This window comes from Haemaphysalis longicornis, unplaced genomic scaffold (assembly GCF_048455015.1).
Source record: "Haemaphysalis longicornis isolate Haplotype H1 unplaced genomic scaffold, Haemaphysalis longicornis Haplotype H1 scaffold_4, whole genome shotgun sequence".
Taxonomy (NCBI): Eukaryota; Metazoa; Arthropoda; class Arachnida; order Ixodida; family Ixodidae; genus Haemaphysalis; species Haemaphysalis longicornis.
The window spans coordinates 46,079,847-46,094,126 of record NW_027526361.1 but is presented as its reverse complement, the minus strand read 5'-3'; the positions used below and the strand labels follow the sequence as shown (position 1 = coordinate 46,094,126).

The window sequence follows — 14,280 nt, the reverse complement described above, 5'->3', positions numbered from 1 at the left end:
TCCTTACGGACGAACGAGGAACAATAGCGACGCCCTTGGAGACGCCGTTCCAAAGAGAATTCGAAACAAACAGCTGTACAGTCCGAGTTTGATATAGCGAGCTGTCTGCCTGTCAAGCGACGAAGCCCGCTTCAAATACGATGAACGCGCGATAAAGAAATCGATGTGGCCCAAATTGAGGGGAAATCCCCGTGGCGCAGAGGTTTTCGCTGAAAGACCGCGCCGCTCAATCGAGGTTCGCACCTACATCTCTTCGAGCGAGCCGTGAGATGACTCATCCCCCGTAATGTTTGCTTTGCAAGGGCAACGGCGTGGAGCTCGGAGATCGCAACCCATGCGAGTGCTTCGTTTGCTGACTCGCGTTCAACGTGTGCTGACCAGAAATTTTCACAGCGAGTTCTTTTTCTCAGAGGCTCGTATGCTGCAAGCATGGTAAACACCGTAGAAACACAATTGTTACGCAGGCAAAAGGAGCGATTCGTTCAACAGGTTAAATTTAAACCGTTGTTTGGTTACAACAACAAGCGGTGCCGTTAAACAAGCTATTCTGCACTGCGTGCGCGTACAAGTAACAACGCGTAAACCGAAAGCGGTTTCCGCAATCCCCCTGGCAGTCGAGCTTTTTCGTTTAACGCGAAGGCTACCAGGAAAAGCCCACCTCAGAGGGCGGGAGAAATTTTTAGGAGAAGCGATTTTGGTAGCAAGAGGGAACATGTTGAAGCTCACCGATTGTGGATATATACGTGTCGTAGAAGCGCTCGTCGCAGAATCGGTGAACGATGCACGTTTTGCCCACATTGCTGTCTCCCAGGACGAGAATTTTGAAAATGGCCGTGAAGTCCACCGCCATGTTGGCCCAACTGACAGCGGCTGACGCGGGTTAACGCGGGATCGATGTGAGCTCCGGGAGAGGGGGAGACGCTGAGGGGAGACTTCCGGAAACTGACGGATGTGACGTCGTTCACTTTTAGTCTGACTTTTTACAAATTTTTGTTCTTTTTGAAACTCGCATATGAATTGTAAAGCTGAAGATCAAAATTACCACACGTCGTTACTTGTTTGCAGTCTCAGCGAGAGAACTTGGACGCATTTATGTTGAAACGAGATCACGCGGACAAGCTGCAGCACTTGCGCGCGAAATTTAAGCGCATGTGAGAGCAAAACAATGCGTGCCACTGTCAGGAATTCATCCTGACGCGGTCTTTCTTGGGGCAGATACGTGAGAGAATGTCCAAACGCAGGATGGGGCGTGGCAAGGACTGCAAGTTTCGAAATGCTACTTCATATCGCCCCCTCCCCCCCACCCCCTCTCTTTTGGATTAACAAACACTCGCATTATTCACGCATTGTTTGAACGGATTACTCGTCGACGAACCCCCACCGTTTTTTTTTGTACATTAGGCTTTGGTGTCCGAATAGCGGGATTCGAAACAAGCAGATTTCTTGGCGCGACCCATTCTCAATTTTTTTGCAAATTTTCGTTCGCGCCCGGCTTTTTTTTTTTGCGGGACGAATATAGACAGACGTTGACGAATACGGTCGAACAACACAGCTGCAACTCGAGGTCGACACACGTACGTACCTTATTCGGCGCAGCATTCAACTGCCACAGCTAATTTTTAAACGCTGCCCTGCCTTGCGTCCAGCGAGGATACGGAATCTTGCGGCAACGGGCCTTAACGACGCATCCTCGTTCGTGGGCACGCCGCCATCGTTCACACTTGGATTTGACACGTTTTTGATGCTTATGTGATCATTTCTCCTTTTTATCTGATCGTCACCCTATTAAGCCATGTGGCAAAATAAACTAAAAAAAAACACAGGGTACGACATAACGATGCCCTTCTGTAAACACGTTGCAATTCAGATTCCCTACAACTAATCAATAGGTCTCCCTTGGCATTTTGGACTGCACAGAACTGCTGCAAAGCAGCTTCGTATTTTATTTGCCCACAGAAATTATAAATCATGAGCAGGCTTCGACTGCCCAGCTTGTTAAACTCTGGACATGCAAGAGGGACCAAATTTGACCCACCCCCCACCCCCCCCTCCCGCAAGACAGAATTCAACCCTACAAAGCTTTGCAACAAGGGACGCAATTTAAAGAACGTCAAATATTTCAGCCGTTTTAATGATCACGCCAGGCTATTTTAGCTGCGTTCTGCAATGCTTTGTCTCACCAGCTAACGTAAGTGCATGCCTTACATAATTTCTATAACAAATCCTCATTATGGGAACCATACTCCCGCCACTTATTTTCATTTTTCTATCTGTTTTTTCACAGAAAGGACAGCAGTTTTCTTTTTGTAAGCAAATGCTCTGTCATGTAGTATTAAACGCAAGGCATACAAGTTTCACAGGCAGACACAAAAGAATGGGCATCAGCATGGCAGTAGCAAGTCACACACGTTTGTTCTGTTTTATTGTCAAGGACATTGGGAAAACCCACACCTAAAAAAAAAAAAAAAAAAAGGGAGTTCCAGAAAAAAAAAAAAGGAGAAAGAAAAAAGCCAGCAAGAGGCTTTGTAAGCAGTCAGCCAAGACCACCGACAGGCATGGAGTTATCCCGGTGGCCAGTTAAGCTGGCGCCCGCCCAGAACGTGAACGTGGAGGTGGTACACCGACTGGCAGCCTTCCGGGCCGTCATTGATCACGGTACGAAAGCCCTTTTTCAGGCCCTGTTCCTTGGCAACCTGCTGGGCCACGTACATGACGTGCCCTAAGACCTGCAAAGCACAAGAACAGAGGAGTGCATTCACAGCAGGACACAACACAAGCAATCGACGATGGAATGGTTATTAGCAATGCAGGAAATGACATACAATGTAAAGTTCATTCCTCTTAAAAAAAAAAAAAAATCCATAGGATGGCGATTATGATGCCAAGTGCATTCACAACCTTCCCCCACACATTCTTTGATATACTCATGCCAGTAAGGAGTATGCGATATGCTGCTGTCCTAAAGAGAGCTTGTAACTCAGAAGGATGGCTTGTAACCATCCCTACGGGGGAGAACAATGGTATACCACTCCACTTAAGTAACTACCTACTCCTCCGACACTATCCCATGAGGAGTATGATTAATCATACCTCTAACAAGCAAACTATTTCAAAAAAAAAAAAAAAAAAAACTGATGTGTCAACGATGAAAGTGGTGTTTGATTGCAGATCTGAAAGCGGGAGGTAACGGTGGCAATTTGTGCTTGCAGACAGTTCCACTCACTGGAGGAGAGGTAGTCCTAAAATTAGTTAGCGCTGCAATTCAGAACACAAAATTTATGAATGTGATCAAAGCCAGATGAATTGTGCATTCATTCAGACAGATCACCTTTCAAGAATGGATGGATCAAATACATTGTCTGCAACAAAGATCGACAGGTAAGTTTCCACAAACACAGGTCAGGAACAAATTGCAATGAATAGAAAGGGCAGTGCACTCCGTATCGGTTAGATTTGATGTACGAGAGCAGTTCGTTAAAATGAAGCGAGCACTGCAGGTTTGCACTGATTCCAGTGTTTTAATTAGGTAAGCATGATCTGGATATCATTGTATGGAAAGCTTATTCGAGTTTCTGGCGGATCTGTGTTCCATAAAGCCGAAGTTTAAGACTACAGGGAGCTACTGAAAAATTACATGATTGACTGTGTGGGTTAACGAACCGAAACTGATTGATTTATTGTAGGGTTTAACGCGCCGACGCAACACAAGCGATGAGGTGCACCGTAGTAGAGGGCTGCGGATTAATTTTGAACACCTGGGTATCTTTAACGTGCGCTGAAATCTCGTACACACGGGCGTCTTCGCTTTTCGCCTTCATCAGAAAAGCAGCCGCCATGGCCGGGAATCGAACCCACGACCTCGCGCTCAGCAGCGCAACACATCAGCCACTGATCCACCGCAGCGGGTAACATGCCGAAACTACACCTGGGAAATGGGCGTGCCGTAGTGGAGTGCTTCAGATTAAATTTGACCCCCTGGGTGTCTTCAACGTGCTTCGAAATGTTGACACACAGGTGTCCTCGCTTTTCGCCTCCATCAGAAGAGCAGCCAGCATGGGCAAGATTGAATGCGGGTCCTTGGGCGCACAATGCCTTCGCCATTGAGACACCGCGGTGGGTAAAGCTACAGCGTAAGTAACCAGGTGTGCAGTTAGTGTTGCTTGAAATGTAATTAAAACACCAAAATACTTTAAAGTAGTTACTCGCTCAAAGACAGAGCTGTTGAAGCTGTACACACGTCTCACTTGTACTAAGGTGGCGTTAAATTCTCACCACTTCACAATTCTTCACTGTATAAAGTGCCTGTACTCAATGGCTTGAAGCTGCGGGGTGCACACACAAGAGCTACACAATGAACACCGATATCCTGCTTGCTCAAGAACAAGGAAACTGACCTTAGACAACTGCTACCGTCTATTAGGCAATTACACCTACACCATACAAGACCAAATGTTGCTTTCATTGCCTAATGACATTACAGGTTCACTGCAGCACTCCCGAGATAAATGCATTCCCTTCTTACTTTGTGCCTGGAAGCCCTTTAAACATCACCACAGAGCGGCAGTGTGCAATTTGCTTGTCGCTGCAGATACCTTTTAGTTTCTGCGTTGTGTTTGCTGATATCTTTTACAGTAGGTGTTTAATGTGTTTATTGCTGCAACTGAACAAAAGCCAGCCAGCAGCCATGATATTGCGAGTGACACTGCCATAAACAATGGTTAGACAAAGAGAAAAACCTTGTGAGTACATTCTAAGTTATCTTGTGGGCACAAAGCAATGACATTTGGCTTGTGTACTTTGTGGCCACCATACCCGAGTACTTAAAAGTGCTAAACAAGGGTACAAACCCCATGCCATACTGCCACATAGGAGGAGGTGCAGAAAACACGTCAGTTGGCCAGCATTAACTAAAACCTGGGGCGGTATTCTAGAGTTTTGTCCCTTTTGCGTCCCTTTCAAAAGTGTCCCTTTTGGCGAGCCCTGATTGGCTAAAAGCAAACAACCGGAAGTGACGTAACACAAGCGCGGCAAACTTACTGCCAATGCCCATTGTTTAACCGGAAGTACGTCACGATGAAAGGGACTCAAAAGGGACGTTTTCAAAAGGGACAGTTATGAGAATACCGCCCCTGGTCATGTAGACAACCCCCAAACATTTTACTGAAATCAAAAGTAAGCTTGCTGCCTGCAACAGTGTCTGTTTGGTGATGTTTAGACTGTAGTGTACGAAATAGCTGTCTTTAATCAATAGAAAAGTTTGCGGGGATAAATTGGCTGCAGTTCGCACAGGACGAAGATAATTGGAGATCTATGGGAGAGGCCTTTGCCTTGCAGTGGGAGTAGATAGGCTGATACTGATGATGACAGTTTGTGTCAGTAAACTTTAGCTGCTGCAGCCATCGGCAGAAACTGTCACACACTGCTTAATATCATAGCGAAAACCTTACACTGATAACAATTAGTACTGCAGTATATAGTAGTATGATAAACATCATGGAAAAAAATTCTTGCTCGAAGACCTGTGCCATGCTAAATTATAATAAAAGGTAGAAACAATTTGCAAAGCACAACACAACGTGCTCTGGCTACAGTAATTGATGAAGGATGCCAATAGGAAAGTGTGATACAGTTGGTTGCAGCAGTGCTTTTTGCTTAACCTTCCTTTTTATGACATTTCCATTTGAAACTTTTAGAACCAAGCATTACAGCCTATTCACTCTTGCAATTGGAGTGCCCAAAGCAACATGATTTCTGTCGCTCGTCACCCAAAATCACTCAACTCACTCCTGTCATGCTCACGAGAGCAACTGGACTTTGTTTTGTTTGGCAAGCGACACTTGTAGTTTCACAGCATAAACCTAAAGCTTTAAAGATTAAATCTTTATAAAAACTCTTGTATTTCGGAATACTGAGCAAACCGTTCACATTTGCCGCACTTTTGAAAAGCATTACCTTAACACGCGATTTCCCACTGGTGCAAAACTAATTACCTGCACCTGAGTCCTTCGAGGACAGTTGCTATTACATACAATCGAAAGAGTTCTCCTTTATCCTTTTTGCACTATCTCAACACTCAGGCGATAAGAAGAGCAAGCGTAACACGCAATTTGTGTGTTTTGATGGATTCCAAACTTCAGTTCACACCTCATGTTAATACTTCTTTGGACTCTGGGTGCGATCTCTCGTGCAACAAAGGACATCTCAAGAGGATTGCGTTTTCTAGCCCTGTAAAAAGACCTTGTTATCCTAAAGGCAGAAGTGGAGTTTGCATCTTGAACTGTGAGTGCGCAGTCGTCTCTGCACTTGGAGAAGGTGCAAAAAAGGTTCACTCGCACCTTCTCTCGCCACTACACCCCGCATGAAAAATATGCTTACGACGACTATCTGAAGCGGCCTAACCTGGATGAATTGAAATTATAGGCACAAACCGAGATTTATTTTTAATGCTCAAGTGTATCCACTCCCAACTTAACAGCCCAAAACTAGTGAGCTCTGTTTGGCTAAGGGTGCCAATGCGAGCCCTCCGTCCCCACATGTGCTTTGGTGTAATGAGCACAGAGATGCTGTCTCCAGCCTGTCGTGTGCAACACAGGTATAATAATGATTTTTGTGTATCCCTAGACGTCTTCTCAGGCAATATTAAGTCTTTGAAACGCATACCTGCCAACCTGGGGACTTCGAAAATCGGGAAGTTCAGAGCAGGGGGGGGTATATAGATATTTCTTTAATGCAACACATGCAATGTCTAGTCTAGTCTAGAAGTGGCCCAACGTGATCACTCACACTGAGCGGCAAATTGTGCTCGATAAGAAATCCAGTGAAAAGGCACTCCGCACACACAACAGTCTTCATTGCTGTTGCCAAATAAGTTGCTCACAGTCCTCTGCTTCTCAGCAGCACGAAGGAAGCTTTGGTGCTTCGTAGTCGCCAAATGCAGTTTTAAGTCTCCTTTAGAGCTGTGGGCCACGCTCACATTGCATGCGCAAGTCGTGCAAAAAACTGTTCGCCTTTCCTGGACGGCACGAAACACGGGAATTTTGAAGTATAACACTTTAATAAACAAACCCTTCTTGGGTTTCAACGACGCCATGTCAAGAGAGCTGTGAAAAGCAGAATGTTACTACGTTCAGTCCTCAACGCATTGTCCCGACCGCATGTGAACAAAGTTAGGCTTGTACACTCCGTGCACACAGACGACTCGGATTCCCATCAGACTTCGGCTAGCTACCCAGCTTGTGATGGCACTCACAATGCGGCTGTGCTGCATAACGCAGTTTTTTTTTTTTGTTTTCGAGATTGGGGTTAGGGCCGTTTATCGAGAGATTTATGGCTGTTGCTGAACAATCAGGAGAATAGGTAAGAAATCGGCAGTCTCCCGGGTAAATCGGGAGAGTTGGCAGCTATGGAACGTGCTCTTAAGAATGCAAGTACCTGAAGCTCTTCATGCCCCTCACCAAGTTAATAAGGAATCCAGAGTTCGTTTTTGTTTTTATGTATGTGTGCGTGTGTTCATGCGCGTACGTGTTGTCCATACGTATAAATGTGCATTATAGTGTTGCAGCCCATGGACCAAGGTGTCATCAAGAGCTTGAAGCTGCACTACCGATCGCGCCTTCTGAATCGTGCTGTTGTGTGTGGACAGTGACAAAAGCTGCGTTGTGGATGTGCTATTGGCTATCAGCATCCTGTCTGATGCTTGAAGGGTAGTGACGCAGGACACGATCCGCAACTGCTTTCGGCATGCGGGATTTGTGGCTGGAAGTGAGGACGAGGATAGTGACACAGTCCAGAACCCCACAGCTGAGATGCCGCCTGCCGCAGCATACGACATTGGAGCGGCTACGTCTGAAGATTTCACCAACATTGATAGTGCCGTGCTGCCGAGTTGGATGATGACTGAATCGTACGCCAGGTCCTGGAACCGGCGCACGTGGACAGCGCCTCCGATGACGACGTGCCACCAACACCAAAGACATCAAATACTAATCTAGCACGAGCCCTTACAATGGTACTGTCTGCCTACAGTGACGGACAAACACTGGTGGAAATACAGGCGTACTTAGTGGCGTGTAGGCGTGCGTGTGCACAGACGCGCATATACGTTTCTCCAGCCATTGGGCCAATGAAGGTCCCCCCCCAGTGAATATATATATTTTTTTTTTCAACTCCCGTTTATTCGGACTTTTCGGCTGTTCCCGTTGGGTCCGAAAAAACGGTCCGCGACTGTATAGCGCTGTGGTATATTCCACTGACCAAGAAGTGCATGCCTGGCTCAGGCTCGCCGATGGCCAAATTGTAAATAGCATAAATAGATTGCTGATAATTCGTAACTGTGGTTCATGTCATCTGTCCTGCCACTACATAAAATTATTATTAACGCCGAGCCTTCGTTTAAAAATGACCACGCAAGTACTCTAGACAAACTGCATACAAGAAAATAAAATCTCTGTGCCTAAGTCCAAGCATGAATGAACAAGTGATTTAGTGACTACAAGTTTTTGCAACAATTCAGATGGGTTGCACGAGCAAAATTACGCATTTCAGAGCAATAAACGCATTCAATAGCACATAGTTGTATATTTAGCTAATACAACATGCACTGAACACTAAAATACAAATTTTTTTCCAAGCGAGAAAGGTTAAATTCAACATCTTCGGGCATCTGAAAAAGTTCACCAAACATAGCAGCAATCTTACGGCCTTGTCAGCTTCAGTGGCCTTGGACAGCTGTGGAATGGGCTTCTTAGGAAGCACCAGAAAGTGCACCGGGGCCTGCGGGTTGATGTCATGAAAGGCCACGCACTGAAAAAAAAAAGGGGGGGAACGTTTTAACGTTTACTATCTGTTAAAACGTAAAATTTCGGAGACGCAGCCCTCGAGCGGTCATGATCAGTTCGTTTTACCAACTAAAAAAGTTTTCGGTGGCCAAAATGCGCAACGTATTCGTCAAAAGTTTTTAGGAGTTTCTGGTGAAACCATGGAGAAATTTGCCTGATTATTCCAACATCCCCAGGAAACTCTATGCCCCAGGAAAGCAACAACAAGCGAAGTTCCGAAACCTGAGGCGCCGGCAAGAGTCGCCGCTGGATAGATTTAACGCCGCCTTTAACAACCTTTTCCATAGTAATGACAATATGAGGAATAAATAAGCTTTTGAATCGCTCTAAACGCTATGTTCCACAAAAATGAAAAGCGGCTGTGACACGCCGGCTTCAGTGTTAGGCTTAAGTTGCATAATGCTGCTGATTTCTTTCCTTTCAACAATACCCTTCTGACAATTGAAAAAGAAGTAAATTTCAGCTCAGCTAAGCAGGTCGCAAGGGTTTAGGGCATTGACTGTATTGCACAACTACTGTATCAAGGCTAGGTTATTCACAGCCGCAACAATAGGCGTTCACTGGACAAGCCATACAACAAAACTCTACGGAGAGAAAATTTACCTCATCGTCTTCGTATATGAACTTCGTAGGTATTTCCCCCCGAATAATCTTGCCAAATAGAGTGTCACCAGTTTCCGACGCTAGCTGCGCTTTCTGAACCTCGCTGGCCATGCTCGACGGCTGACCGACCACGGCAGACACGCAAACAAGCCAAATAAGCTTTCAGAACTCCACCGGCGCCTCCACGTCGCCGGCGTCGCTAGCATCGCTAGCGTCCTAGCGGTCCTAGCGTCGCCCGCGAGCAAATCCGATGCCGGGGATGCCAGCCATAAATAAAGGATGATATGCGCGTGTCGCAGCGCGGCGGAGCAAAAAGTAAGATAAAAAAGAAAAAAAAGCTTTGGCCGACTCTTTAGCATCACGGCCGGACTTCGTAGGCGGGCCAGTCTGGCCGTCTCGTTGAGCTAAACGTTAACTTTGTAAGTATGGCTCTAAATACAAAACCATAGCTGTTCCTCCTCTTCTACTTTTTTTTTTTTTGTGAAAGTGTATTACAGTACCGAATTCCTATATTTTGTGTCCATGCTGCCGTGCTTTGAAATTTCACTGCTCGTTCTCCTACTTATATAAACTACAACATCCACCGCCCACGCCAGTTTCACTAGTTTGGTTAAGTATTCTAGTTCACTCTAGTTTGGTTCTCAGTGCTAGGTAAAAAAAAAAATTCTCAGCTTAATTTCTTCTCGCACAAAATTTGTATGTCGAGAACAAGAACAAAAAAAATACAATTAATGAATGAACTCGCGTTTATTGAAAAAAAAAAAGAAAAAGAGGGAGAGAAGTCTCCTTGACATGACCGGAGTCCTTGGTAAAGAGTTGGAAATGGGATAGGAAGTAAGGAGTGGGGAGAACAGGGAAAGAAAGGCAGCTAGAAGCAGCCCTCAATGCCGGCTTCTCTGATGAAAATCGCAGAGTGTCCAGCAGGCGCTTCCTGTGGGGGTGGGTACAGTGAACTAGAATACAGGGGTGGGGCTCCAAGTGGATTAACCCGAAGTTCATAGTCTGCCGGTCGTAGCGGGCCAAGTGTCTTTAGGCAGCGTTCTCTAGGAACACCTAGTGCCGAACATTCCTACAGGAGGTGTCGCGTACAACAGAGGGCCTTGGTACCACATTTCTGGCAGTTAGGAGTGCTGTACGGGTTTGCTGTATGGGTCTGGACTGCCCCAGGCAGACCAGACCCATAAATCACTAAGCACAGCAGGAGAGAGCTTCTTAAACTCTCTCCTGCTGTGCTTAATGATTTATCACTAGCCAGAGTGCCACCACTTTGGTTGTTTCAACCATTGGTTGCCTTTCCAATTACGTACCAGCAGCTTTTGAAATGACGTGTAGAGGTTTGGGTCGTTTGAGTGAGCCTAGATAAGCTTGCGGCACCACCTAACTACTAGTTGGAGAACCATGCCTACCAAGTGCTCCCGTCATGAAGTGGGCGACACATCTAGCATGGAAAAAATACAGGAACTGATGGTGTGGCTGATCACATGATTTAGATTCTGGGTGGTCCCCAAAACTCCTTTCGGTTCCTTTGCCGTTGCTAAACCGTGGCTCTGAAAGTGCAGTTGGGGCTGAATTCCGAGTTTTGTCCGCTTCAAAGTGCCCACCTTGACCAAACCCTGATTGGGCAGTCAAGCAGACAAGATGCAACACAAAACAACCAAAACTACTAGTTGAATCCTGTGCATAAGAGAGGCCTGGCAAATGGAAACATTGCAACTGAAGCGGACTATTTTTAAATGGACAAATTCCAAAATTTCTTCTCTAGTCTAAAGGCAAATTATAGCAGACGGCTGAGAGTTAATTTAGACGCAGTGGGGATCATTATCTTGACACACAGGTGTTATCGTTTTTTGCCTTGTCAGAAAAACAGCTGCTGCAGCCGGGATCAAGCTCGTGTCCTCGGGCTCAGAAGCACAACGCCCAATCCACAGAGCAGCCGTGACAGGTTGCTGGCAGATTCAAAAGCTTAGTGCACCTGTACTGATGCAGTAAAGAGAGAGAGAGCCATAAAAAGAACCATAATACATTTTATTGTAAAAGAACAGTCTCATGCTATCGAAATAGCTCTTTAAAAGCTCGTCTTGTTATAATGGCACTTGTACATACAAGTTTAACATTGGCTTATGTGTTCCAACTATTACAGACACACTAAACATGACCGGTAAATGTCTATTGAATTCAAGGCACAATGCGCATTATTAATGACAGAGAAATGCTCACTCCCCTTATTAAAAATATTGTTTCCAGACGATTCTTGAAAAAAAAAAAAAAAAAGCGTAGAAAAATGCAATGTTCATGATAACTTTGAAGAGCTCACAAAATGCTTCAGAATGGCTGTGCTGTCTAGCAAGCAAGCAAGGCAAGAGATCTATTTTCTGAAGTTGTTGCGTGACATAGGTTTGGTTTTTGAATGGAAACCGGTAACGATACATTGCATTTGCAGCATGAACACCGTGCATGTATCAGACCACTCACAAAGTGACACACCGGAACAACACAACATTTAGCAGAAACGTTGGCAACAAAAATACAAAGTATACAGTTGAAAGATGGAGCCAAGCTGAGCCCTCTGCAATGGTCAAGCTGCCAAAACAGTAAAATTCTAGAAAAAGAAAACCATATTTCTCAATGCAACTAAACAGTAAGTGAAACTGGCAAGAGATGCTTCGTGCAATAAAAAAACAAACAAATTATATCGGCCTTTCTCTGTGCAAGGATGACAAAAGAACCTGGACAGACACAAAATTCGGCAACGTCAGGAACATTCAATACAATAACGTCAGGAACATTCAATACAATTGCAAATTATTATTCTCGACAGGCATTTGGCAGTTCAGGCAACTCGGCATAGTTCTTAAACTTCTTTTGTATCGAGTTTCTTGTGAAGTTACGGAAATCTTATTCCTCAATATTAGAATTGGAATAGAATTGGAATGACTGAACTCGCACATTTTATGTATCAAAATAAAGATAAAGAACTCGGCTAAAAAATTGGTTACGTGAAGCAGTAGACGTAGCCAATGAAAGGACTAACGGCAACAAGTAATAGCATCATACCAGTGCTACAACGACAATGTGCACTAGCTGAAATAGACAGACTGTGCAGCAACAATGGACATCGCAGACGTACAACTATGGCAGTATCTGCCAGCACTTGTGACAAAATGGCAAAACAGAAAAATGTGGAGAATGTACAGGAACGGGCGTGCAATAGGCACGGACGGACAAAAAAATGAGCATACAAAAGGTTGTATCATCTCAAGAACTGGTCCGTTAGTCAAGCACAGTGGTCCACATAACCTGGACTGTCTCAAGGAGTGGTTGCTGCTTAGCAAGAGCAGCCAGAATGTGACTTGAGCAGTTCTGGCTCGGAGGGAAGGCGCTCTATCCGAAGCGTGTTCGACAAAGTGAACGTGTCGTTGAGCGATCCGCAGAGCGAGGGGTCCACAGACAGACACCTGTTGTCCCCTTGCTGGAGCTTGTTGGCTGCGGCTTTCTCTTCGGCTTCGGCAATCAGAAGTGCCAAATGGCTAAATATCTCGTCAATACCTGTTGAACAACAACAAACAAAGCTCGTTATAGGTGAAAATACAACACAACCAGTGTGTATTTGATGCGCAATATTAAACTACGTTACAAGACAGGAAAAGAATGTCTAGCCTTGCGGCTAAACAACACAGAATGAAACAAAATATTCAACACAAAAGCAAGAGACTTTTACTAAAACAATTTCAGGCATCAGCCCTCCCTGCGCCGGATCTTCAGAACTACTCAAGCAAGCTTTTATGACAGAGTAGTCACATTGAGTGAGAGAAAAAAAGAGGCTTGTCTTTCAGCAAGTGCACAGAAAAGGGCATTAAGTGCCTGATAAAAAATAACTGGTGCCGAAATCACAGATATGAAAACGTGTGGTACAAAATGGGGAATATGTAAGTAGGACAAAGTGAATCAAGCAATTCAAACGGCAAAAAAGTTAAAATACAAAGTAGATCTGAAAAGAGCGCTCCTGCAGAAAAAAAAGGGGGCCACCTCCACTAATGTGAAACCAGAGGAGGCGCAAAGCCTGCAGTGTGTATGTGTATTCTTGGCACCTTGGCGGTTTTGCCAACAGAGATGACACTGTTAGGGGGTAGAGGTATACAGCTTTGCTGTAAAAGTCTCTTGTCTTTGAAGCACGAAGCTCTCTAGCGTGAGGTGTTGGAAAACGAGTGTCCCAGTGTTTTTTTAGTACGCGTTACGTTCTAACGCAAGGTGCAAATGAGTTTCCTGGTGGTTTTGTGACTGCATGAGACAACGATTGTGATGACAACGACGACAGGAGACGCCAACAGCCCCAGCCCCTAAGGGGCTTGGCCCCTAATATTTACAAGCACTGAGAATGTCAACGAAAGGCGTAAAAGAAACTTTGAAGCTATCAGAAGGAGCCTAAGAAGTGCCGGGAATCATATCGGGAAATCAATGGCAGGATAAAGATGGTCGGTGCTGGAGCTAGTCAGTGCGAGCAAGGACATAGGCGAAGAAGTTGTGCTCAAAACACATCACTGAGGGCCCTGAAGGCTATGAAGTAGCGTAGGCAAGGGCCAGAGCATATGGAACAACTGATGAGAATCTGAAAATGTAAGCTGGAACAAAAAATTTGCCGAATTTATAGTCGACGTCGGGCCACAAAGGACACAGCCTATATCAGAGGCATTTTTAAAACAGGTGAAAAGAGTACTTCCTGGGATGTGCTCAGTGTGGAAGATTAACGAGAGCACATTGATTATGTATTATCAGACAAGGCAGTTATGCAAGAGACCACAATAAGTTAGTTGAGTTAAAGTGCAGCAGCCATTTAAAGAAA

At 45.1% G+C, this 14,280-nt stretch overlaps 3 protein-coding genes across 5 annotated transcripts in view; all 3 read right to left on the bottom strand.

Annotated features, from left to right (window-relative positions):
* Rabx4 (RAS oncogene family member RabX4) overlaps positions 1 to 916 on the bottom strand; it is a 124,047-nt gene extending 123,131 nt beyond the window's left edge. The window contains exon 1 of one of the 2 annotated variants that reach the window (XM_077706622.1): positions 727 to 916. In XM_077706622.1, coding sequence (XP_077562748.1) covers positions 727 to 850 — 124 coding nt within the window. In that variant the 5' untranslated portion in view covers positions 851 to 916. The remainder of the gene's footprint in view (positions 1 to 726) is intronic. The other variant, XM_077706623.1, reaches the window with a different exon arrangement.
* A 1,471-nt stretch (positions 917 to 2,387) lies between these two features.
* Hint1 (histidine triad nucleotide binding protein 1) lies at positions 2,388 to 9,628 on the bottom strand. Its single transcript, XM_077706620.1, has 3 exons — positions 9,441 to 9,628; positions 8,698 to 8,802; positions 2,388 to 2,726 (listed from the first exon to the last, which is right to left on the bottom strand). Exons 1-3 carry the CDS (start codon positions 9,549 to 9,551, stop codon positions 2,562 to 2,564), a joined length of 381 nt encoding a protein of 126 aa, XP_077562746.1. The 5' UTR covers positions 9,552 to 9,628; the 3' UTR covers positions 2,388 to 2,561.
* Positions 9,629 to 11,444: 1,816 nt separating this feature from the next.
* LOC144178627 (ras-related protein Rab-22A-like) overlaps positions 11,445 to 14,280 on the bottom strand; it is a 48,126-nt gene continuing 45,290 nt past the window's right edge. For both annotated transcript variants that reach the window (XM_077706617.1, XM_077706618.1), the window contains exon 6: positions 11,445 to 12,986. In XM_077706617.1, the coding sequence (XP_077562743.1) occupies positions 12,766 to 12,986 (221 nt within the window). In that variant the 3' untranslated portion in view covers positions 11,445 to 12,765. The remainder of the gene's footprint in view (positions 12,987 to 14,280) is intronic.